The sequence below is a fragment of the Bombyx mori genome, chromosome 4 (assembly GCF_030269925.1).
Source record: "Bombyx mori chromosome 4, ASM3026992v2".
Lineage (NCBI taxonomy): Eukaryota > Metazoa > Arthropoda > Insecta > Lepidoptera > Bombycidae > Bombyx > Bombyx mori.
This window is the reverse complement of record NC_085110.1, coordinates 6,763,445-6,789,214: the sequence shown is the minus strand read 5'-3', so window position 1 is coordinate 6,789,214 and position 25,770 is coordinate 6,763,445. Positions and strand designations below refer to the sequence as shown.

At 40.1% G+C, this 25,770-nt stretch overlaps 1 protein-coding gene across 5 annotated transcripts in view; it reads right to left on the bottom strand.

Annotated features, from left to right (window-relative positions):
* The window catches only part of LOC101746772 (long-chain fatty acid transport protein 4), a 28,783-nt gene extending 4,911 nt beyond the window's left edge, over window positions 1–23,872 (bottom strand). Inside the window, exons 1-11 of one of the 5 annotated variants that reach the window (XM_038010525.2) lie at window positions 23,739–23,872; window positions 23,201–23,442; window positions 22,878–23,028; window positions 7,018–7,255; window positions 5,718–5,970; window positions 4,713–4,911; window positions 3,444–3,554; window positions 2,491–2,572; window positions 2,215–2,345; window positions 1,029–1,179; window positions 363–520 (exon numbers count right to left, since the gene is read on the bottom strand). In XM_038010525.2, coding sequence (XP_037866453.1) covers window positions 363–520; window positions 1,029–1,179; window positions 2,215–2,345; window positions 2,491–2,572; window positions 3,444–3,554; window positions 4,713–4,911; window positions 5,718–5,970; window positions 7,018–7,255; window positions 22,878–23,028; window positions 23,201–23,364 — 1,638 coding nt within the window. In that variant the 5' untranslated portion in view covers window positions 23,365–23,442; window positions 23,739–23,872. Of the gene's footprint in view, window positions 1–362; window positions 521–1,028; window positions 1,180–2,214; window positions 2,346–2,490; window positions 2,573–3,443; window positions 3,555–4,712; window positions 4,912–5,717; window positions 5,971–7,017; window positions 7,256–22,877; window positions 23,029–23,200 lie in introns of all 5 variants that reach the window. The other 4 variants (XM_038010528.2, XM_038010526.2, XM_062668114.1 and 1 more) reach the window with 4 other exon arrangements.
* Between the last annotated feature and the right edge of the window lie 1,898 nt (window positions 23,873–25,770).

Below are 25,770 nucleotides of genomic sequence, written 5' to 3'. Positions count from 1 at the left end.
GCAGTAATGCGTTTCGGTTTGAAGGGTGGGGCAACCGTTGTAACTATACTGAGACCTTAGAACTCATATCTCAAGGCTCCTAGTTTAGCCTTTGCCCACCTGTCCTGGTGAAACTGGAAAGGCCTCCGAGCCACCGGTAATCCTTCAATCATAAAAAAAAATCTCAAGGTCGGTGGCGGCATTTACGTTGTAGATGTCTATGGGGGCTCCAGTAACCACTTAACACCAGGTGAGCTGTGAGCTCGTCCACCCATCTAAGCAATAAAAATAAAAATCCTACCTATTCTATTAACTTCGAGGGATTATACTACATTCGCTGAACGAGTAGGTGAACTCACGGGGCTCTATCCATTTTTACTAACCAATACGCCATAGACAACGGCGTCTCTATGGTCGGCACATCTAGACACGGCCGCCTCGACCTCTGTGGTGGAGACGTTCTCTCCGCGCCACCGGAACGTGTCTCCGGTGCGGTCGCGGAAGTACAGATAACCTAATTCGTCCGCCACCAGGATGTCGCCTAGAAATAAAAGACTGATATTCAATTATCATTATTCAATTACCAGACAAAATTGCTTGTGGTCCCTGGACGGTATCAAATATCGAATTATAAATTATCATAATTAATTGTATGAAAAGAAAACCAAACAAACATTTTCTTTATTTTATTTTTTTATTTTTTTTATAGGGACTTTCAAATGATCATGACATTAGCATCGATTCAAAATGTAGTTTCACCCCTGAGAATAATCAGCAAAAAACTCTGCACACCTTCTTTTTCAAATAAGTCGCAATACAGAAAATGCACGAATAAATTTCAATATTTTACGACAGAGAGTGAGAGAAAAAATACAATTAAAACTTCAACTTTGACAATAGGTGACATCATTCACGCTGTGAAGTGATCACTTAACAAAAACTTGATCGAGAGAATTCTTTCATTCAAATACCCGATAAAATCTGTAAATATCACGGTACCCGATTTTCCTTTTAATACCGTTTTTTCCAGTATAAAAATAACATCTAACCGGATATAAAGGCAGAATCGCCATGCTCAAACACGTCCCTGACGATTTTCTTCTCGGACGCGGATTTATCGACGTAGCCGAGGAACTGGCGCGCCGGATTCCGCGTCTGGATCTTACCGATGAACACGCCCGGCTCGTTCGGCTCGGCCAACTGGAAGTCGCGTCACGAATTCATTACAAAGCCATTGCAAATTCAACGACGATCGTTTAGAATCTTGTTATGAAGAAATAAATATAATAATTCATTAGTATCGGCACTGAGGGGAGTTAGTTATATGACACAGCATGCTTGTACAATCTCTTGCATTTAAAAAAACCGGTCTGGTATGAACATCTTTAAAATAGTTATAGGATAAGCCTTTTGAATGGCGTTCTAGAAAATCCAGTGTCTTTTCTCTGCTTTGCGTTTTTTACGAGATAAAGTCCAAATCCCTCGACGAAAAGATCATAAATTGGCGTCGATTGGCTGCTCAAAGATTTCGGTTGCCGCAGCCTGGCTGCCTAGTGCGCGGGGAGCCTTAGTGAAATATAAAAATTTTGTATAGCAGCAGTTCCAACTGAAAAGACAAAGGTATCGTACCATACAGCCTAATATTTTATAATTTTTTCTTATGAAAAATGATAAAATATGAAGTGAAATGAAATGAAGTTGATTAATTTAGAACATTAATCAATTAGCTTGAAGTTAAACAAAATGAGATGAGATGATATGGGTTGAAATATAATATCAGTAAAATTGTGGTTATTTACTGAGACTTTATAGTGGACTTTTTGGAGGATCCCGAGAAGCTACGTCTACCGGTTTTGGTTCATTTTCCCACATTTGTGCACTTTCACAAGATATTAAACAGTTAATAAACCATCGTTATTACTACACATATAAACCTGAAGAAACACTAAATAGGCAAAATAAAACAATTCACACAACTTCGCACCTCGCGTTCCCGCCAAAAAGTTAAAAATGTTGTATATTTTTTTTCCTTGTCGATGGCAACTCTGTCTTGTGACAGCTGTCACCTGTAATTGTTGCCACTATTAAAAATGGAGAGCCTCACAAGATTTTCAAAGCGGTTAAATTCCCAACATTGCCACGGATTTGTCGCGGACGTTTTAGTTTCTACGATAAAATCAGAAATATAAACGCGAGATTTACCCGTATAAATAGTTTATGAGTTTGTGCAGTTACCTGACAAAGGCCTTTCTGGTCCCTTATCGGTTCTCCTGTCTCTTGGTCTACTTTGATGATGGCGATCGGATAAACTCTCGGAATGATCCGTGACACAAAGCCAATGGCTCCTGGAGTACCATCAGTGTTCGCTGAAAAGAAAAACCCAACAGTTATTCCTAATAGTGATATTTAAAAAAATTATAGCAATAGTATGAATAAATAAATCAATATTTATTTCACTGATTTCCAAGATCAGGCGACTCTCAGCTTATTAGGAGAAAAACAAAAGTGTACCTATATTAGCGTTGCCTTCTGTTGCCCCGTAAAACTCCGTTACATATTTAATATTAAATCTTTTTACGAACTCCGTCCATATCTGTAACAAGCAATTAAAAAAAAAATACCTTGATATTGTTACTTTTTTTCTGAAATGAACTTGCCAATGTACAAATTAGGCATCGTATTATTTTGGATACAAAAGAACTAGTAGAATTTAAATGGGAAAATTTAAATCAGTTTTATTCCACACATTTATGGTTTTTTTTTTTTTTTTATTGCTTAGATGTGTGGACGAGCTCACAGCCCACCTGGTGTTAAGTGGTTACTGGAGCCCATTGACATCTACAACGTAAATGCGCCACACACCTTGAGATATAGTTCTAAGGTCTCAGTATAGTCACAACGGCTGCCCCACCCTTCAAACCGAAACGCATTACTGCTTCACGGCAGAAATAAGCAGGGCGGTGGTACCTACCCGTGCGGACTTACAAGAGGTCCTACCACCAGTAGTAGTAGTGTAGATGGTAGATAAAATGTTGTAGCTAAAAGATTATGGGTTATTGCGTATTCCTTTAATATTACAACGTATGTAAAATAAAACACTTTAATAATGATGTTTATCGGTTTACGTGTTTTACAATTATAAATTTTTAATAAACCATGATAGTTTTTGAGCAACTTTTTTGAAATACAATTTTTTTTTATTGCTTAGATGGGTGGACGAGCTCACAGCCCACCTGGTGTTAAGTGGTTACTGGAGCCCATAGATATCTACAACGTAAATTCGCCACCCACTTGATGTATAAGTTCTAAGGTCTCAAGTATAGTTACAACGGCTGCCCCACCCCACCTACCCGCGCGGACGGACTCACAAGAGGTCCTACCACCAGTAAAAATATAAATAATACTATATAAATATAGTACGTAATATAGTACATAAAATTAAATTAATATATAGAATAGTTTACTTGTGGCCTTAGTCCGTTCCCGTAGATGACGCGCACGTTGTGTTGCGTGTCGGCGGGCGACGGCGGCGTCGCTAGGACATAACGACACATCTCGCCTATGTAGTGGGCGGCCTGTGCGTACAATACACGTGTGCATCTCATTAATAACAATAATCGTCATGCCATTTAATTTTAGACTCTATTCCTGTGCTATAATGCAAACATTCTTCTGTTGTATAATGGTTTCATTCAATTCAGTCCTCGAAAATTTCTAAATGTTTTATGATGTACTTTCAAATAGTATGGTCATATAATACCTAATATAACAGGTGGGTAATGGTAACCTAGATTGACTTTTTTTCCGACCTATGCTGATAGCCTTGAGAGGCTATTTCAGCGTTACCGAACGAGTAGGTGAGCTCACGGGGCTCAAACCTGGCGAAGTTGCTAACACTGACGCTAGCAAGAGCAGTGCTTCGCAGAATCTACCACCGGATCGAAAACGCGACCCATTGAGAAGATCCAGCGAGAAACTCAGTGGACTGTGTCTGTGGGTTATATTGATTGACAAAACCGTTTTAACTCTTAATTTTTTGTTATTAGTATTTCGCTTAAAATTTGCCAGTGAATAATATCTTGGTTTTGTATTATATTTGCCAGCAATGGAAAGCGTACAAGCACTGAATTCTGATACAATTTCAGTAAGTTTTTTTCTGTTTTGTTTGACACAAGAAATTTCTTTTTTACTTTGTAGGTAACTTTATTTCTGTATAATGGTGATTGTAATCTTGTTTTATTAGCAAATTTGAAAAACCACAATAAAAACTCATTATGTTCACCTTGTGTATACTAATTTTGAATTTATTAATTACACAATGGAAATGTTATAGATCAAACTCATTTGTTTTTTTTTTTAAACCAAGTTTCGCCGTCATATTGCTATGCGACTTTTGAACTTGGCAGATACCATTGACCGTTTTGAATCGTCGCAAACTCGATTTTTAAACGGATTAATTTTAGAGAGGCGGTTCATTTTATTTTATTGTTCTCCACTTTCTGCAAATTCACGGATTAATAAGTCGTCTAATAAAAATAAAAAAATACACGTTTAGCTTGAAGAATCACAAACTAAAACATTTCACACAAGTTCACTCTACCGTTAGCGCATAAACTGAGTCGATTGATAATACACCTTGAGACATGACAATATGAATTGCATTGGAATAACAATCTTCTAAATTCAAAAACACTTTTCTGTTTTAACTCTAATCATAATAAGGTTCAAATTACCGTAGCGTTATATTTCGCACAATCAGGGAAGTATTGCGAAGCTGAGAACTTAGCTTTCAATACGACTGTACATCCAAGAATCAGTGCTTGGCCCACGCTGATCACTCCTCCCGCTGTGTGGTATAAAGGCAGCGGACAATATATGATATCTGAAGAATTGAGACGCCAGAAGTGGATACCCGCTGCCATGAATACGAACCTGAAATGAAACGATATAATTATATGTAGTTATTAGTGGCTCTGACTGTACCGCTGGGTCTAGGTTCGATTTTCGATCGGAGCCACTACATTCAAGATATTAGATGTAATTTTTGTTGTCTCTTGAATCCAAAACAAATGATAAAAAGCCTAGCTGTTGGATTTAGAATTTGTTTGTTTGTTATATATAGTCTTTCAGCGTCTAATATCTGATAAAATCTAATAAAATGATAAAAAACATTCAAAATTTTAATTTATAAAATATCCTATGCCTACGGGCTCATATAATCGCTTAACCAAAGGTCGATCGTGAGTTATACTACCGATTTAGGGTCATTACCAAAAAACTTTAGTAGAAAAGTTTATAGTTTTAGCCGCGGACATTTTTTTAATTTATTGCTTAAATGGGTGGACGAGCTCACGGCTCACCTGGTGTTAAATGGTCACCGGAGTCCATAGATATCAATAATGTAAATGCGGCAACCCACCTTGAGACAAGACTTCGAAGTCTCCGTTTTATCAGTACAACGGCTGCCTCACACTTCAAACCGAAACGCATTATTGTTTCACGGCAGAAATAGACTGTTTCGGATACTGATACCTTAGAACTTATATCTCAAGGTGGGTGGCGCATTTACGCTGTAGATGTCTATGGGCTCCAGTAACCACTTAACACCAGGCGGGCTGTGAGCTCGTCCAACCATCTAAGCAATAAAAAAAAAGTCGTTCTTGAACATTTCACAAGTACATATTTAAACAGAAAAATTAAGTGTTTTATCTTTTAGACCACGACGTGTTTTATATTACCTCGCATTCGATATAACAGCTGCCTTAGGAAGCCCTGTAGTTCCGGACGTATATATATACAGCAGTTTGCCTTCGAATCCCTCTCCGTCAGCCAACGTCCAAGTCGCAGGCGGCGTCGTTTCCAATAAGTTTGTAAAATCTTGGATCGCGTCGCCGCCCTCCCCAGACTTTCCGCTCGAACTGTTCAGGTCGCGGTGAGTGAATTTGTAAAGTTTTAATGACGGACTCAATTGACCCGCTACGTCTTGAACGGCTGAAAAGAATTTGAAATATTACTTACTAACTGTAATTTATTTGAAAAAAAAAAAAAGGAATTTTTCAGTTATTTTTTTAATCAGATCAGTATTAAAGACACTTTTCAACATGCCTAGTTCGAGATAAAAGTCCAACACTATTTTTTAATAAGTACTATAAGAAAACAACATTAAAGCCGTATGGCTCTCGCGCCCTTTGTCTCGCGTTTCTCTGTGAGAGTTTAAGAAATATAATTCCTTATTCGAACCACCGCAAGCGCATTTAATTGTATTAAATTCTCAAATTAGATATAATTTTAATGTAATAATCTGTATTTTTTCAATAAATAATTCCCTAACGAAAAAATATAACGTCGATATTGCTGCCAATATAATTATTTACTGTTATTATACGCTAAGTGATTTTAGAGTTTTTAGGTATTATTGCTAATAATAGCTAAGGACCAATTCGAAAAGTTAAAATCATAGATATGTATATCTTGGAAGCTGGCAATATTTGAAGATGGCATGCAATATGTGTTTATTTTGAAATTCACCTATTCTATACGTTGCTAACACGAACCCTAGTAAGAGCCGTGCTTCACAGAATCTACCACCGGATCGGAAACGCGACCCACTGAGAAGATCCGGCGAGAAACTCAATGGGCTGTTAAAGGCAGCGCTGAGCTCTCCTCCTGGCGATTCGTGTGATAATAGAAAGGGGACGATTATCTCACATAAATTATTTTTTATATATACATATATTTACGGGCACTGTCCTTGTTAATCCAGTTATACATAAGTGGACGTCTGTAAATACATTTTTATATTATTAACCTAGCTGTGGCCCGATTTAGAACTACTAACGCCATCTGTCGATTACCAGTGTAAACGCGTGTAATTACTTAAAACCATAGTAGCTTTATTTTAAATGAAGACATCATTATTATTATTATATAGATAAGGAAAAAAGACAATACCGCTAGTCAATAACTAAAAATACTTTATTATCTCGTTCGCAATCTGAAAAGTGCTTAAACACATGATTTACTTAATATTATTATTACCTGATTGATACTCGTCGGAAAATATCAAATAATCGCATTTAGCGACGTTTATGGAATGCAATAAAGCGTTGCCTCTCTGATTCGTATTAATCAGAGGTGCAACGCCGCCGAGACGGGCTATACCCATCCATACAGCCGGCATCTGGGGACAATTGTTGAAAAGGAGACCAACAATGTCTCCTTTCTTAACGCCTTGCGATTTCAAAACCGCTGTTACACGTAAGCTGTAATCTTCCACCTGAAACAGTAAAACAGTTTTGGTATAATATCGTCTTTTCACTTTAAGTGTACAATTTCCAAAAATATTCGAAATTGAGTTAACTTGCGGAATCATTTGGTATCACCAGTATTTTTCTTATAAATACTGTCAAAAGAGCGTAATTTACTGTTAACAAAATTAATACATAATTTTATCTTACTTTAAAAGATAGATAAAGTAACTGGTAAAAAATTAAAAATAAATGTTGCAAAGATGATTAATATTAAAAATATCATATGTTAAACCTTTAAAACACTCTCCTATTAATTAGTAAGTTTTGAGATTATACAGTTTTAATGCTACAAGACGATATGTGTTTAATAATTAATTAATTAAGAAATGGTATAAATTTCCGCTCAATGCAAATAGATCCAAAAGCGAAATACGATGATAACATCGTATTTCGATGAAGGAATAATCCTTCATCGTGGAAATCGTTCGTAAAGGCGTGTTAAGTATGTTTTTTGTTTAAAATTTTGGTACCTATCTGAGAGATTTGAGCGTCGGAACAGTCGTATCATTCGTTACAAATAAACCGGGGGTTTCATTCTTTAGCTCCCGTGGCCTGACGGAATCTGTATAATAATACATGAAGCAAAAACTCTGTACTCCTTTTTACGAAAATTGCGCGCTCGAAAGAGTACGAAATTTTACACACTTATAGAGAACTAGCCGTACTCGCCCGCTTCGTTGGGCGTTTAAAATTAACGTTATTATTTATTGTCATTATTATTAGGGAGTCCAACACCATTAACATCCATTAAGTACATGTATTTTCTAAATGGATACTAAGTTTCAAGTCAATCGGATGCATGGTTCAGTAGTTATAACGGAACATCTGTAAAAACCACTGTAGATTTATATATTAGTATAGATAGGTATAGAGAAAGACTGCAGAATGCTATTTTTTTTAATTATGCTTAAAAAATACATAAAATCAGTAATAAAAACATTCCACACACTACCATGTATTCGACACAACAAATATATGTAAATGTACAGACTCTTTGTTTATTGTCAAACTTTTGTTATTGTTTAGTCTGTGGTCAAATTGAGAATAGATTAATATTGTTTTTCTATAGTGTAGCCTTAGCGAAATCTGTCTTACTACCCGAAGGAGAGCGCCAATGTGGGCTTGTGCACTGGAAAATCGCTTAAATTAACCCATAGATACAGGCCACTGAGTTTATCGCCGGATTTTCTGTGTGTCGCGTTTCCGCTCTGATGGTAGATTCTGTGAAGCACTGCGTTTGGTAGGACCAGTATTAGCAACACTCCCGGTTGGAGCCCCGTGAGCTCACCTACATACACGTTAAGAAGCTGAAATAGCCTCTCAAGGCTAACAGCATAGGTAAGGGAAAAAAAACCCAGAATGTTTACTGAACATTCTATTGTTCGCCAAGTCGTGACTCAGGAAAGAATTAATAAATTACCGTTTTATGAAACAAAAGTGTACTATTTACGACATGCATAAAAGATTTTAACCTTTGAACCTCAATGAACCCGGTCATTGTTTCTTTAAATGAATAAAACGTTTACATTAACCAAAAATGAACGTTTATCGTTAAGAAGTCTAACCTGATTGATTGGTTTGTTCAATATATCACACACGCTGTTCGTAATTTATTCGAAAACAACTCTAGGTTATCTATCTATTGGCGTTTATTTAAGTGGAATCTTTTAACTCAGATATTTTCATTGTGTTTTATCATAATTCATATTCACAGTGGTGCAAATTAATTTACTATATTTATCATGTTGGCGTTGAAGTTGTACTACGATAACTTTGGTAACAATATTTATTATTATAATAAATATTATGTTTAATGTGACCTCCTAATAAAATTCTCTATTTTTGTTTTCTTACGGCTAGTTAAAAAAGAAAATTATTTACATTTTTTTATTAATGACATTATATACACTCGGGTGCAATGAAATCGCACATCTGTACATTTTTTGAAAAATATTATTTACTTCATATTTTTTAACATAAGGTTAAAGGATAGTTCAATACCTATTCAATGATACCACATAAGACATGATAAGTTTACCTGCCTGCTGAAACAAAACGACAACAGCAAACTCCAAAAATTGCTCCCTCAACTCACTGCAGTTTGCAAGACCAACTGCAGGTATAAAAAGGCATGTTTTGTGTAAAACGTCATCACCATTCCGATTTGAGCAACCGACGCGCGTGGACGTGCTCATTGTTCGTTCGATTGCCCGACCTCGGTTCGTGGCACATCTGGCGTCCAAGTGTTTTGTCGGAAGTGACTACCGGTGATAATAGATCATTGTTCGTGGCACATCTGTGGCCCAAGTGTTTCTCGGAATTTGTACCTGCGCCTAATTACAAGGCATTGCCGCCCGGAAACTGTGCAGTGGTTCTATTCACTCTAATTCTATTCTATTTTTCTATTCACTAAAATTTTTAAAATTCCTAGAATCGCTTCGGCCAATTTAGTGTTACCGACGCAGGGGCCTCGCCGCAAGGCGAGCGCGTGTTTAAGTCCCAGGGCAGCCCCCCCTGGGCAGTCCGAAGAAATGGAGTTTTCTCCAACCAACACACTGCTCGCGGAATTCTTAAGCGAGAAATACCCGGCCCTCGAATCAGAATTTTTAGCTTACAAAGCTAAGCGCGCCGTGAACTGTTCTGCCGTGCCCGCCGCGCCCGCCGTTTCCGCCACGCCTGCCGTTCCCGCGTCCCCTGCAAGCGCGCGCAAAACTCCCGCGCCGTACACCGCAGCCTCCGTCGCGCCCAGCACACCCGTGTCCCCCATACTGTCGCGAAAAACTCCCGCGTCTACCGCGGCAGCTTCCGTTCTACCTCAGCGATCGTCTGCGGCCTCCGTCGCGTCCGCCGCTCCCGCGCCTTCCTCCTCGTCCTCCGACTCTGACTCGGATATGGAGGTTGACCTCGTTCCCGCCTCATTAACAGATGGATTCACTCTCGTGCAAAAGGGTAAGAAGCGCGCCGCGGAGTCCCGAGCTTCCGCGGCCGCTAAAATAAGCAAAGCCGCGAACGCGTCGCGCCCCCGCCCTCCGACCCCCGTCGCTCCCTGTCCCCGTGCCACGCCGTCGCCGCGCCCGGTGGCACAAACGAGAAATCAAGCCCCTCCTCCGTTGATTCTTCAAGAGAAGGCTGCTTGGGACCGTATCTCCCTGGCCCTTAAGGCCAAAAACATAAATTTTGTCAGTGCCCGTAACCTCGCGAACGGGATACAAATAAAAGTAGCAACACCCGACGACCATAGGGCACTCTCAAGCTACCTCCGAAAGGAGCGTATAAGTTATCATACGTATACGCTCCAGGAGGAGCGTGAGCTCCGTGCAGTCATACGTGGCATCCCCAAGGAGTTAGATGCCGAGCTCGTAAAGGCCGACCTACTCGAACAAGGCCTACCCGTAAACTCCGTGCACCGCATGCACACAGGACGCGGGAGGGAGCCATACAATATGGTTCTCGTCGCCCTCCAGTCTACCCCCGAGGGTAAGAAAATCTTTAACGTCCGAACTGTCTGTAGGCTTTCCGGAATCACCGTGGAAACCCCTCATAAAAAAGGCACTCCGAGCCAGTGCCACAATTGTCAGTTGTACGGGCATTCTTCCCGTAATTGTCACGCGCGCCCTCGATGCGTCAAGTGTTTGGACGATCACGCCACGACTCTTTGCACTCGCGATCAAAAAACCGCGACGGAACCACCTAGCTGCGTCCTGTGCCGAACACAGGGTCACCCCGCGAATTACCGTGGATGCCCCCGAGCCCCTAAAATAAATCGCCGCGTTGCGCGTCAAAACCGCCTCCGAGCTTCCGGCCCTGACATCAAAGCCACGGCACCCTCTGTGCCGAAGGCTAAGCCTGCCTTCGTGCCGGCGCCGGTGCCCAGCGGCTCGGCCTGGGCTAAACCGTTGCCGTACACGAACACGGCTGTAGCTCCCTCCCCCGCGGTTCGTCCCGTCCCCGCGATACGTCCCTCCCCCGTGATTCGTTCCTCCCCCGCGACCAGCACTCCGACCGCGTCCGACAATCTCGCTCTAGCGATCGACTTTTTTCAGTCGATCAACTTTGAGCGTGTTAATGCTTTGGGTGACGCCATTCGCGCCGCCTCCACTGCACAACACTTCATCGCCGTTGTGCAAGAATACGCTGACGTATACGCATCGTTAAACACGTACGTCCTCCCCTCGCTCCGCCGGTAATCAATGGCGTACATAAGTAGAATAAAGCCCCTATCCGTAACGATAGGATTTTTTAACGCTTACGGTCTCGCAAATCAACGTGATCAGGTTTGTAGTTTTTTGCGTGACCATCAAATTGACATCTTTTTGGTGCAGGAGACCCTGCTTAAGCCCGCGCGCCGCGACCCTAAAATCGCGAACTATAACATGGTTAGGAACGACAGGCTCACTGCTCGTGGTGGTGGTACCGTCATTTACTATAGAAGAGCCCTGCATTGCGTCCCACTCGACCCCCCCGCGCTTTCTAACATCGAAGCATCAGTATGCCGAATCTCACTGACTGGACACGCGCCGATCGTTATCGCGTCCGTTTATCTTCCACCGGATAAGATCGTTCTAAGCAGTGATATCGAGGCGCTGCTCGGCATGGGAAGCTCTGTCATTCTGGTGGGCGACCTAAATTGTAAACACATCAGGTGGAACTCACACACCACAACACCGAATGGCAGGCGGCTTGACGCGTTAGTCGATGATCTCGCCTTCGATATCGTCGCTCCGCTAACCCCGACTCACTACCCGCTAAATATCGCGCATCGCCCGGATATACTCGACATAGCGTTATTAAAAAACGTAACTCTGCGCTTACACTCAATCGAAGTAGTTTCAGAGTTAGATTCAGACCATCGTCCCGTCGTTATGAAGCTCGGTCGCCCTCCCGATTCCGTTCCCGTCACGAGGACTGTGGTGGATTGGCACACGCTGGGCATCAGCTTGGCTGAATCTGATCCACCATCGCTCCCGTTGAGCCCGGACTCTACCCCGTCTCCTCAGGATACCGCTGAAGCCATAGACATCTTAACGTCACACATCACCTCGACATTAGATAGGTCATCGAAGCAAGTTGTAGCGGAGGACTTCCTTCACCGCTTCAAATTGCCCGACGATATTAGGGAACTCCTTAGAGCTAAGAACACCTCGATCCGCGCCTACGATCGGTATCCTACCATGGATAATCGTATTCGAATGCGTGCCCTACAACGCGACGTAAAGTCTCGCATCGCCGAAGTCCGAGATGCCAGATGGTCTGATTTCTTAGAAAGACTCGCGCCCTCTCAAAGGTCTTACTACCGCTTAGCTCGTACTCTCAAATCGGATACGGTAGTAACTATGCCCCCCCTCGTAGGCCCCCCAGGCCGACTCGCGGCATTCGATGATGATGAAAAAGCAGAGCTGCTGGCCGATACATTGCAAACCCAGTGCACGCCCAGCACTCAATCCGTGGACCCTGTTCATGTAGAATTAGTAGACAGTGAGGTAGAACGCAGAGCCTCCTTACCACCCTCGGATGCGTTACCACCCGTCACCCCGATGGAAGTTAAAGACTTGATCAAAGACCTACGTCCTCGCAAGGCTCCCGGTTCCGACGGTATATCTAACCGCGTTATTAAACTTCTACCCGTCCAACTCATCGTGATGTTGGCATCTATTTTCAATGCCGCTATGGCGAACTGTATCTTTCCCGCGGTGTGGAAAGAAGCGGACGTTATCGGCATACATAAACCCGATAAACCAAAAAATCATCCGACGAGCTACCGCCCGATTAGCCTCCTCATGTCTCTAGGCAAACTGTATGAGCGTCTGCTCTACAAACGCCTCAGAGACTTCGTCTCATCCAAGGGCATTCTCATCGATGAACAATTCGGATTCCGTACAAATCACTCATGCGTTCAACAGGTGCACCGCCTCACGGAGCACATTCTTGTGGGGCTTAATCGACCAAAACCGTTATACACGGGAGCTCTCTTCTTCGACGTCGCAAAAGCGTTTGACAAAGTCTGGCACAATGGTTTGATTTTCAAACTATTGAACATGGGCGTGCCGGATAGTCTCGTGCTCATCATACGGGACTTCTTGTCGAACCGCTCTTTTCGATATCGAGTCGAGGGAACCCGCTCCTCCCCACGACCTCTCACAGCTGGAGTCCCGCAAGGCTCTGTCCTCTCACCCCTCCTATTTAGCTTATTCGTCAACGATATTCCCCGGTCGCCGCCGACCCATTTAGCTTTATTCGCCGATGACACGACTGTTTACTATTCTAGTAGAAATAAGTCCCTAATCGCGAAGAAGCTTCAGAGCGCAGCCCTAGCCCTAGGACAGTGGTTCCGAAAATGGCGCATAGACATCAACCCAGCGAAAAGTACTGCGGTGCTATTTCAGAGGGGAAGCTCCACACGGATTTCCTCCCGGATTAGGAGGAGGAATCTCACACCCCCGATTACTCTCTTTAGACAACCCATACCCTGGGCTAGGAAGGTCAAGTACCTGGGCGTTACCCTGGATGCATCGATGACATTCCGCCCGCATATAAAATCAGTCCGTGACCGTGCCGCGTTTATTCTCGGTAGACTCTACCCCATGATCTGTAAGCGGAGTAAAATGTCCCTTCGGAACAAGATGACACTTTACAAAACTTGCATAAGGCCCGTCATGACTTACGCGAGTGTGGTGTTCGCTCACGCGGCCCGCACACACATAGACACCCTCCAATCCCTACAATCCCGCTTTTGCAGGTTAGCTGTCGGGGCTCCGTGGTTCGTGAGGAACGTTGACCTACACGACGACCTGGGCCTCGAATCAATTCGGAAATACATGAAGTCAGCGTCGGAACGATACTTCGATAAGGCTATGTATGCGTCATGATAATCGCCTTATCGTTGCCGCCGCTGACTACTCCCCGAATCCTGATCATGCAGGAGCCAGTCACCGTCGACGCCCTAGACACGTCCTTACGGATCCATCAGATCCAATAACCTTTGCATTAGATGCCTTCAGCTCTAATACTAGGGGCAGGCTTAGGGACCCCGGTAACCGTACTCGTCGAACTCGACAAAGAGGTCGACGTGCAACCTAACCCATGCATCAGCCCGCTGAGTTTCTCGCCGGATCTTCTCAGCGGGTCGCGATTCCGATCCGGTAGTAGATTCATTCGCGAAACAATTGCTCTTGAGTTGTTAGGTCTCCTTCGGAGGCGCTCGGGCAGTTGTTAGCAAATCCCACCCCTCTTGGCTGAGCCTTTGCTCGCCCACCTGTCCTGGTGAAACTGGAAAGGCCTTCGGGCCACCAGTAAACTTTCAATCATAAAAAAAAAAAAAAAAAAACGTCATCAGTTGCAAGCCAACGCTTAACCTGATAAGACCTCTAGTGACTCCAATTGCATTTGCCTGAAAAAGATGGATACTACTCCGGAAAAAGCCGCTCAAGTCGTCGCTCTAATTGAAGCGGGCCAGAACCAGAGTGCTGTAGCTCGACAACTGAATATCAGCCGATATTCACTTCGTCGTGTGTACCAGCGCTATCCGGAGACTGGTGGCTTTGAAAGGCGACGAGGATCTGGTCGAGCAAGAGCTACAACACAGCGCGACAACAGATTTCTTGTAACGACAGCGTTGCGAAATCGTCGTTTGACTGCCGTTGAACTTGCACAGCAGCTTCAACAGGTGCGTGAAGTGGTAGTCAGCAGGTGGACAGTCAGAAGGAGACTTGCCGAAGGTGGTTTGACTGCGCATAGGCCAGCAAATGGCCCTAAATTGACGCCAGCTCACCGCCGGGCTCGTTTTCGATTTGCACAAGAACACGTCAACTGGACAGCCGACCAGTGGAAAGCAGTCCTGTTCTCAGACGAGTCCAGAATGTGTCTTCATGATAATGATGGACGTGGAAGGGTCTACAGAAGGCGCTCAGAGCGATTTTCCCAATGTTGCATCACAGAACGTGTAGCATACGGCGGTGGTTCGTGTATGTTCTGGGGAGGTATCTCACTCGAACGAAAAACAGAGCTTGTCTTCATCGTTGGGGCCAATATTAGGCGACAAACAAGAGGTCTAACATCTCAACGATACATAGAGGAAGTTCTACAAGAACATGTCGTACCATTTGGCCGTTTAATTGGAAGTAACTTCCTTTTTATGCATGACAATGCAAGACCTCATACCGCTGCGATAGTGAGACAATACTTACAAGAAGTAAATGTACCCGTGATGGAGTGGCCAGCTCGGAGCCCGGACCTTAATCCGATTGAACACTTGTGGGACGAATTAAAAAGAAAAATTAGAGGTCGAAATAGTGCTCCAGCTAATCTCCAGGAGCTACAAAATGCGCTCAAAGAGGAATGGGACGCCATGCCACAAGACTTTATCAGAAACTTGATAGAGTCGATGGGGAATCGGTGTGAAGCTGTAATTCGCGAAAGAGGGGGCAATACTTGTTACTAATAAATGATTTTTCAGTATTTTTTGTTTTTTTTTTATTAATCCCCAAATTTTAAACGGTTTAGTTGAGTAATCATTTTGTAATAAAGATTAAATTGTTGTTGTATTTTATTTTCCTCAAGAAAGTAACCTTATCTCCACTTATATGGTATCATTCAATAGGTATTGAACTAACCTTTAACCCTATGTTAAAAAATATATGTATTTTTTTAAATTAAAAGAAGTAAATAATATTTTTCAAAAAATGTACAGATGTGCGATTTCTTTGCACCCGAGTGTAGTTAGGTTATCAACAGTTACTAAGTAAAAAAAAAAAGAAAATCGATGGACACGGGAGAATCGTATTTAACAATTTTGCTTCGTACCTATGGCAAATATTAAGGATTGTGATTTGTTTCCCATTATACTTTGCAATTTTTCTCATTACATCAGTACATGAGAATATCACCAGACCGAAAGTTATAAAATTGTGCTCAGGAAAATGATCGTTAAGACAATATTTGTGACATAACAAGGTAACATAAAACTTGTCTGCTTCTAGTGAGTGTGTCTCGTATGTTGTACTATGACCGTCAAACCCGTTCTTGGTTATTACGTAACTTCCACGTGCATAACTCATTAGTAAGCCACTATTAAGCACACTGCGGTTTCGGTTAATACAATCATATTATCAATAGAGATTATTCACATTCTAGTTAACATTTATTTCTACTTCTTGTTCCTCTAATAGTACTCGTAGGGTGGGTCCGTGCCCAGGGACCTGTTATTTTACTGCCTCAAAGTTTTATATTGTACATCACAGCTTTATGTACCTATATGTATGTATGTGTATGTGTACTTTATGTGTGCATGTACATACTTTTTACTGGTGGTCGGACCTCTTGTGAGTCCGCATGGGTAGGTACCACCACCCCGCCTATTTCTGCCGTGAAGCAGTAATGCGTTTCGGTGAAGGGTGGGGTAGCCGTTGTAACTATACTGAGACCTTAGAACTTATAAGGTGGGTGGCGCATTTACCTTCTAGATGTCTATGGGCTCCAGTAACCACTTAACACCTAGTGGGCTGTGAGCTCGTCTACCCATCTAAGCAATAAAAAAAAAACGCCATCATAAAACTTGTTTCGAAATTTTATTTTATTTTTCGTAATATAAAGGACTGTTAACGCCTACGAAATTTTACTGAGCAATGTTAAATTTTTATTTATGTTCACCGACACAATTTTTAAACACTTCAATTAATGGCCGTGCCAAGATAACTTGTACGCAACGTAAAAAAAATATCAAAAACCTGTATAAAGAGAATACAAGCACAAAATCGATTGTGGGAGTTTTATTCAAGAAACCCAAGCATCCAACATCTGGCGACCGTGACAGGACCTTCAAAATTCTTCGGAAAAGAACATTTTTTCAATCGGATGGTCAAGTCATAGTATCGGTCAGAAACGTATTCGCCGAAACCAACTGCCGTCCTCAACTGTATCCACGGGACCTTGGAGCTCAAGCCATTGCAGCCATCGCCGGTCATCGATCAGCAATCAGCATCGAGCCGCAGCCCAGGCCAATGCAGCTAAGTGCCCTTTCCATTACTTTCCCGTCTATATAATCACCACACCAACATTTGGCGACCGTCAAAAGAACCTTCAAAATTCTTCGGAAAAGAACATTTTTTCAATCGGATGGTCAAGTCATAGTATCGGTCAGAAACGTATTCGCCGAAACCAGCTGCCGTCCTCAACTGTATCCACGGGATCTTGGAGCTCAAGCCATTGCAGCCATCGCCGGTCATCGATCAGCAATCAGCATCGAGCCGCAGCCCAGGCCAATGCAGCTAAGTGCCCTTCCCATACTTTTCCGTCTATATAATCACACCAACCTAAACTCCAATAACATTTTTTCCTATTTACCCAAATCGATTAGTCTGTACTTGTGCTAATTGTCTTTATACAGTGTTTTTTATCTTTTCAATATAATTTCAATTCATTTTAGTTTTTATCATAGTGAGTCTTACCCACATCATAAAAATATCCAAACCAAAAAAGTGTTTCTTAATTTTCGTTATTATTTTCTACATTGAGTAATTATATTTATATTATTAACAAAGGAAGACAAGCGGACGGCCACCCAACAATAAGCGGGTACTGTCGCTAGGTACAAATTTTGCTAGATAGTTCTTTAAATAACTGAATACCCACTAATTATTATTTTTTATCCTTTCTTGCATTGTTGTTTTTGCAATCAATTCACACAATTTAGCCGAACATTCCAGACAAACGGTGCGCCTTCGCACGTTACCGACTGGCTGCGATAAACAAGTTCAGCCCCGCTGTGTCCCAGGGTTCCGGGTGAGAGTGCAGCAGGGCCGGACTCCAGTGCAGGTCACGTCTAGTCGAGGAGCGTGAGATAACTTTAATATTTTTAATTTATTAATTAACTAAACAGATTTTATCCTATTTTTGCATTCATTTCATTATCTAGACTAGACTTTGCTTTTCTTATTGCTTCTTTTACCAGTTACATATAATAATTATATTACATTAATTTACAAACTTTTTACTTAATATATTAGAAACTTATAATTTTTATTTATCATGGGAGGTGAAACTAGTGCAAAAGACTCTCAAGATTTGCTGGATCTTTTTGTTAAACGTAGCTCCATAAAGGGGCAAATAACTAAATTTCGGAACTATTTAACTCAGACAAGCTCAAAAGAAACACTAACTTCTCTTGAACTTGCTGAATTGACACTTAAGCTTAGCAAATTTGAGTCACTGTCAAATCGATTTGACGACTTGCAGACTCAGATAGAGGTTTTGAATCGTAGTGATTTGACAAACGAGGTTGATGAGCGAGATGACATTGAGCAGTTATTTATTACAAACATCGTTTCCGCTCAAAGCATTATTAAACAACATAATGCAAGTAAACATGACGAAAGTAATTACAAAGATCTTAACTCTAGTCAGTCATCAGCTCAGTGTAATATCGATCATCATGATGTTTTGGGATTTAAATTGCCCCAAATACAGATTGCTAAGTTTGACGGATCATATTTCCGTTGGCTTGAGTTCCGTGACACGTTTCTGAGTTTAATTCATAACAATGAGCGAATTGCTCCAATTCATAAGTTTCATTATTTAATGTCATACTTAACGGGTGATGCAGCACGCATTATTACTAACTTCGAAGTTTCTAGTTCCAACTATAAAAATGCTTGGCAATTATTATGCAGTCGTTATGATAATAAACGTCAGTTGATAAATCATCATTTAAATTCATTATTAAATATTCAACAGACAACTCGTGAGTCTGATAGATCTTTAAGATTTATGGTAGATCACATCACTAAGAATTTAAGGGCATTGTCTAGCCTAGGTCAACCTACCGACAAATGGGATGTCCTCATAATTCACATAATGAGCTCAAAGCTAGACAGCCACACTCTTTTGAAATGGGAGGAGTGTCGTGGCGCGTTGGATGATGTACCGAATTTGGAACAATTTTATAAATTTTTAATTAATCGTGCTGACGTCCTTGAGTCTATAAATCGTAATTCGTACAAATCAATGCATTCTAAGTTCACTACTTCTAATATTAATAATAAGCAAGATAAGCCATATACAAAATCTTTTGCTTGCACTAGCAATGAAACCACTACTCCTGCAGATCTTATATCGTGTGTAGTGTGTCACCAAGGTCATCGAATCTACGACTGCCCTACTTTCATTAGTAAGAGCGTAGAAGAGCGTATAGCCGAAGTACACAAATTAAAACTATGCACTAATTGTTTGAGGCTAGGTCACAAGGTACAAACTTGTCGTCTCGGTCCGTGTCTTAAGTGCAAAGGAAGACACAATACTCTCATACATAAACCAGTAGATACTGTACCTAACAATAGACTCACTTCCAGTGCCTTGTCCGTGCCACACAGCACTGACGATACTATTGTAAATTTTTCTAAACAAAATACAAATCAAGTTTTGTTAACTACAGCCTTAATCGAGGTGGCTAATCCACGGACGAACCAAACAGAAAGAGTTCGGGCCCTATTAGATTGTGGAAGCCAGTCTTCATTCATAACGGAGACACTTAAACAGAAGCTGTGTTTACCGTCAAACTCAAACTACCTAGTCAAAATTATGGGCATAGGCAATCATCATACCGGTAACGTCACAGAGACCTGTGTGGCGCAATTGAGGTCATTAGTCAACCAGTTCAACGTCATATCAGGCTTTTTAGTATTACCACAAATAACAGGTGACATACCTAAACTACCTATAGACACTACACAAATACAAATACCTAATGGCATCCAATTAGCAGATCCTAACTATCACCAACCAGCGCCGATTGAAATACTCATCGGTGCCGATCTTTTCTGGGAGATTCTTGGCCGCGAGACTCACTCTCTCGGTCCTAATAATCCAAAGTTAAGAAGCTCTCAGTTTGGTTGGATTATTTCGGGTCCTATGACTACAATCACTACATCACACAAAAACAAAACAGTACAATGTAACCATTCCATAATATCAAACAGACTTAATGATGACGATACTAAAATTCACAATGACCTAACTAAATTCTGGGCACTTGAAGAAGTTCCACTAAGATCCAAATTGAGTGAAAGCGAGAAGGCATGTGAATCTCATTGTCTATCCCACACTTTCCGCTTAGAGTCCGGTAGATTCTCAGTGAGTTAACCTCTAAAGGAATCACCCGACTGTCTTGGGCAGTCATACAACTTAGCCAAATTACGATTATTGAATTTAGAAAGACGCTTTCCTCATGACATTTGGCAGATTCGTGTCACGCCGGGGCAGGCCAACTGAGGTGTTCTGTAGTAACGGACGCAATTTTGTAACAGGTTCTAAATAAATCAATATTTTTTTTCAAAATAAACTTTAAATCTTTATCTGATTCTGCAAGTGAGGATGGAATAAATTTTGTATTTTTACCAACTTACGCTCCTCACTTTGGCGGAATCTTTGAGGCCGGAATAAAATCCGCAAAATTTCACATTAAGCGCGTTATGGGTAATTCACACTTAACATTCGAAGAAATATCTACTCTTTTCGCACAAGTAGAGGCTATATTGAATAGCCGTCCATTATGTCCTATGTCACCCTTTCCTGATGACTTCCTTTGCCTGACTCCCGGGAGCTTTCTCATTGGCCGGGCTCTCACTGCTCTTCCTTCGCCTGTGCTGGAAAACTGCAACTACAATAATTTGCAACGCTACGCTCGATTACAGCAAATATATCAACATTTTTGGCAGCGCTGGCAGCGTGAATATATTGCTGAGCTTCAACAACGCCACAAGTGGAAGACCAATTCTTCAAAACCAAATGTAGGAGATTTGGTACTGTTGCAAGAAGATGATGTTCCTCCTCTCTGCTGGAGACTTGGACGCATATCCAGACTATTTTATGGTCCAAATGATGGAGTACCTCGAGTCGCTGACGTCAATACTTCTAGAGGCTGCGTGCGCCGCCCGTTGGTTCGTCTGTGTGCTTTGCCTACCGCAGAAGAACTAGAGGGTTGAAACCCGAAGAATCGACTTTCAACGGGGGGAGGATGTTAACGCCTACGAAATTTTACTGAGCAATGTTAAATTTTTATTTATGTTCACCGACACAATTTTTAAACACTTCAATTAATGGCCGTGCCAAGCTAACTTGTACGCAACGTAAAAAAAATATCAAAAACCTGTATAAAGAGAATACAAGCACAAAATCGATTGTGGGAGTTTTATTCAAGAAACCCAAGCATCCAACAAGGACTTTACCCCACCATATTAATCGAAAACAATGTCAAAATTATCTCAAAAAGTCCTTTTGGTCACATGTTAAAGAATTAATTGTCTGTGGCCTAAAGTGATGCCCGCCATGTTCATACAAGTGATGAAATTATGCTCACGTTCAAATCTTACATGCAGGTATCAATTTTTGTAGGTTAATACGTACCGAACCTATCAATACATTTTCACGAATCACGACGTAAAAATCGTATAATAAAGTAAACCAATCCCAAAATGGAAAAGAAAATCGTGAGATCCCCATTGTGGCTGATTTTGCCGTGAAGCAATCATACACTAAGCATTCGGGCAGTGGCATTTAATTTGTGTCTATCGGCTCCAGACCATTGAACATGAGAAACATCATGACCTTGTATGTTCATACAGAGTTATGAAAAAAAATAACATTTTTTTTCAACAATCTGTGCCCCTATGTATTTTGCATAAATACAAAACAAACAAAACATAAACACTGACTTCCAAATTATTATTGTTATTATAACAATTGAGTCATTTTTAGATTAGTTTAGGTACTTTGCAGAAACTTCTGAACTACTGTGACTAAGTAGGAATAAAACAATAAAGCTTTGAATGAAAAATGGTTTTGACGCCATAAATTATTTGTGATCATTGTGATATGTATGTATTTGAAGTGTCAAATTCACATTTCTTGTTCTTCATTAATAGCTCAGCAAGCACTCTGAATTATCCACTGCTGTGAGGCAGCTATCAAAATTTCACAGCCCCTGGAATGGTGCTCATCAGATCACTAACACTAAGCGAAACACCTAACATACAATACAATATCATACAATGTTAAATTTGTTTAGATTTATAATTACCAAAAATAAAACAAAACATGCTTCACACTGTACTTATCCATATTGAAACAATAATACATTTATGAGGAATCTAAAGTTGTATCTTAATGAGCTGATGTCTGTAGTGAAAGTTTTGTTACTTGTTTAACAGACAGTTTGTACATACTGCCTCTAAAGTTGTGCACATGCATATGACAAGTCACTGTGGTCTGGTAGTTTTCAAATTTGAAAACTTTTTATGTGGTTTAAGTGTTGTATATTGAAATCAAAGGACGGCTTATCATTGACTAATGTTATGCGATAACTTTTATCATTGTGTTAAGAGGAAATCTACCTTATTTACAAAATAATGTCATTGGATAAAATAAGAAGAATCACTTTTTTTAAGCTATCACCAGGCTTCCAAGTTAATGATAATTAATAAAAAACATGGATTTAACCAACAAAAAAAAACTGGGTGACATGCATGACAGCACAACAAATACTGATTGGATAAAAACAATTTCTGTAAAAAACTTTTCTTAACAAATAGGCTTACAAACCTCTTTAAATGTCCATACTTCATCCTTGAATAAGAAACATGCTTTATCTGGATGCTTTTGCACTGTGTCATGAAATATATCTGGTACAGTGAGATTCAACTTGCTGAACTTTCGAGTTATCCATAATATCTGTATGTATGTGTATAATGCCCTGAAAAAAATGTGTTAATGTGTTTTTACTTTGTTTATTTAGATCGTTTCACTCATAGATTTAAAAAAATAAAGCGGAAATGTGATTTTTATGGAAAATTTATATCTAAAATGTCATTTTTTAAAACTTTATTCCATTGTCTTATAAATTTTTTTTTGTATAAACAACTTACTTTACATCCCGTGGAATCGTTTTTATCGCCACGTAGCAGAATTTTTTCTGAACGAGTATCAAATATAGAACAACCAGAAGCACGGAAGCTGTGAGAGAATAATAGAAACCTATGTTGAGCCAAGCGGCTGCGAACACACCGGCGGCGACGGCAAGGGCTATCATCGTCGCGACTAACTTTCGTAACGAGAGGCGACGAACTGAAGAGCGACGACCTGTGGAAAGCAAGTTCGAAACGCAGCGCTGCGTAGCGCCTAACAGTTTTATCATACAATCTTGTTTATTGTTTTGTTCTTTAAAAAAGTGAATTCATCTAACGGTAGATTATTATATGATATAGCACACGTTATAATTTTAATTTCTCGAACATTTTAATCTGACCGAAATCACATTTACTTTGAATTGAAATAATCAGAATACTATTTCAAAATACTTCAAAAAAGTAGTTTCAAAATAGAAAGTCAATTATGTACTATGAATTCCTAGCAAACTACTACTCTAACTAAATTGTTTATATGTTGTATAAAAATGGTAATTACAGTATAATTTATATTAATCGAGGCAATAGTTTTTGTGTAGGTACATAAGTTAGATAATTAGGTTTAATAAAAACATAATTACGACAATGGCATTATGTGAAATAAAAAAGCTGTCAACTGTCATTCAATTAATTCATGAAGTAGTAGTTCTATTTTTTAGCTAGAAAGGCAAAAGTATCATACCATACAGCCTAATCTTAATTTTTTTTTCTTTTATGAAAAATAATATTATGAAGTGAAATGAAATGACGTTGGTTAATTCGAAACATTAATCAATTAGCAGGAAATTATATGAGATGAGATGATAAGGGATTAAATATAATCTCAATGAAATGGTAATTATTTACTGATACTTTTGGTGTGGACTTTTTGGAGGATCCCGAGAAGCATGTCTAGCAGGTTTGTTGCTTTTTCTCACATTTGCGCACTTTCACAGATACTAAATAGTTACTAAACCACCGTTATAACACATTCAAACCTGAAGAAACATTAAACAAACCGCCAAAAAGTCTCTCATTCTGGACTACAGGCAAAACCGTTTACTGCGACATCGTTTAATACAACATGCCGGTTATAATAACCAAGAACAAAGGTCCCGGCTGAATGCCATATGACCGCCTTATTAAAAATATTGCTTTCTACGACATCGGTAATAACGACATACCTCATAAAACGACCACATTTAACTAATATTTCGGAGAATTAGATCTGTTAGAACGACCGGCTCAGCTGTATTGTAAACAATTTGAATAGGTATCCACATTTGTCTTCAATGGCTTTTAAAATCAGGAAAGAAAACAATAGGATTTAGTTTAGTGTAGGGTCTTTTCTAATTCTTAGAATCAAAACACGTGCATGCGGTAGTCAAAGCCCGCTTCTTCATATCTCTTCAGTTAGTTTGTTACTTATCTATACACAAGACGCACCAAAACTTTGTGGAGTTATTCGTGAAACTTTCAAAATGTCGCAAAGAAAAATAAAACAAATTAATATTGAAGAAAAATCGCGTATTATATAAATATATTTTTCCAATAATTCCCTATCGATTTGTTTGTACTTGCACGATACACATTAAACATCACCGGTTGTTACGACTATCGGTTTTTACGACTGAATATGAGCAGTCCCTTCGATGTCGTTATAACAGATTTTGACTGTATTTACAAAATGTCAATCAAAAGTCAACTAGTGATGAACCGGTGTGCCTATCATCGGAGAAAGCCGGTTTTAAACCGACAATGGCTGGAAAATCTTTTAAAAATTAATAAATATTTCTTAATAAATATTTGCTTCGTCGTCTTAAAATATATTTTTTGCGATATTGCGAGCTTTCTTTATTCTCCTCGGTTTATTAATTATTACTTCACCCTAAGTAAACTTATCTACAACTGACAGGCAAAATAAACCGGTCAAAAATCGATTAGTATAAAAAACCCACTGAAGTAGGAAACCTATGGAAATGAAACGTCAACAAAAAATTCGTGCCACTGTGACGTCATCTGGCCACAAAACATGGCGGTTTTAGTGCTGCCCAGAAGATTTTAATGTTAGTAGGTTTTATCGATAAACATTCTTGGCTCATTTTATTTTAAATATTGTTGAGTGAATGTATTTGTAGAATTTATACTTTAATAGGAAGTAAGTATATTGTTATGTGCAAAGATGATGTGATTTAGATATTATGTGAAATCTAAGACGAGTTCGTGCTTCAAATTTGCCAAGTAAACGATATGACGATTTTTAAAATTTGCTACACTGATTTTATAAAGTTGTCGTTTGCCGCAAAACATAAAGATATGGCGTAGTACAGTGCCATCTGCCCATTTCTAGCATGCTGAATGTTGTCTTAGACTATTACAATCTATTTTAATTGTTTTGCTGACTCTAAAGTCCGTAACACACTACCGCAGCGCACCTCAAGGAAGGTACGCCGCACCATTTGAATCACTCTCACTTGAGAGTGATTCAAATTTTAAACTTATCAAGGGACCGCCTGATAAAAAAAACACGTACAGAACATTTATTGGTTAAT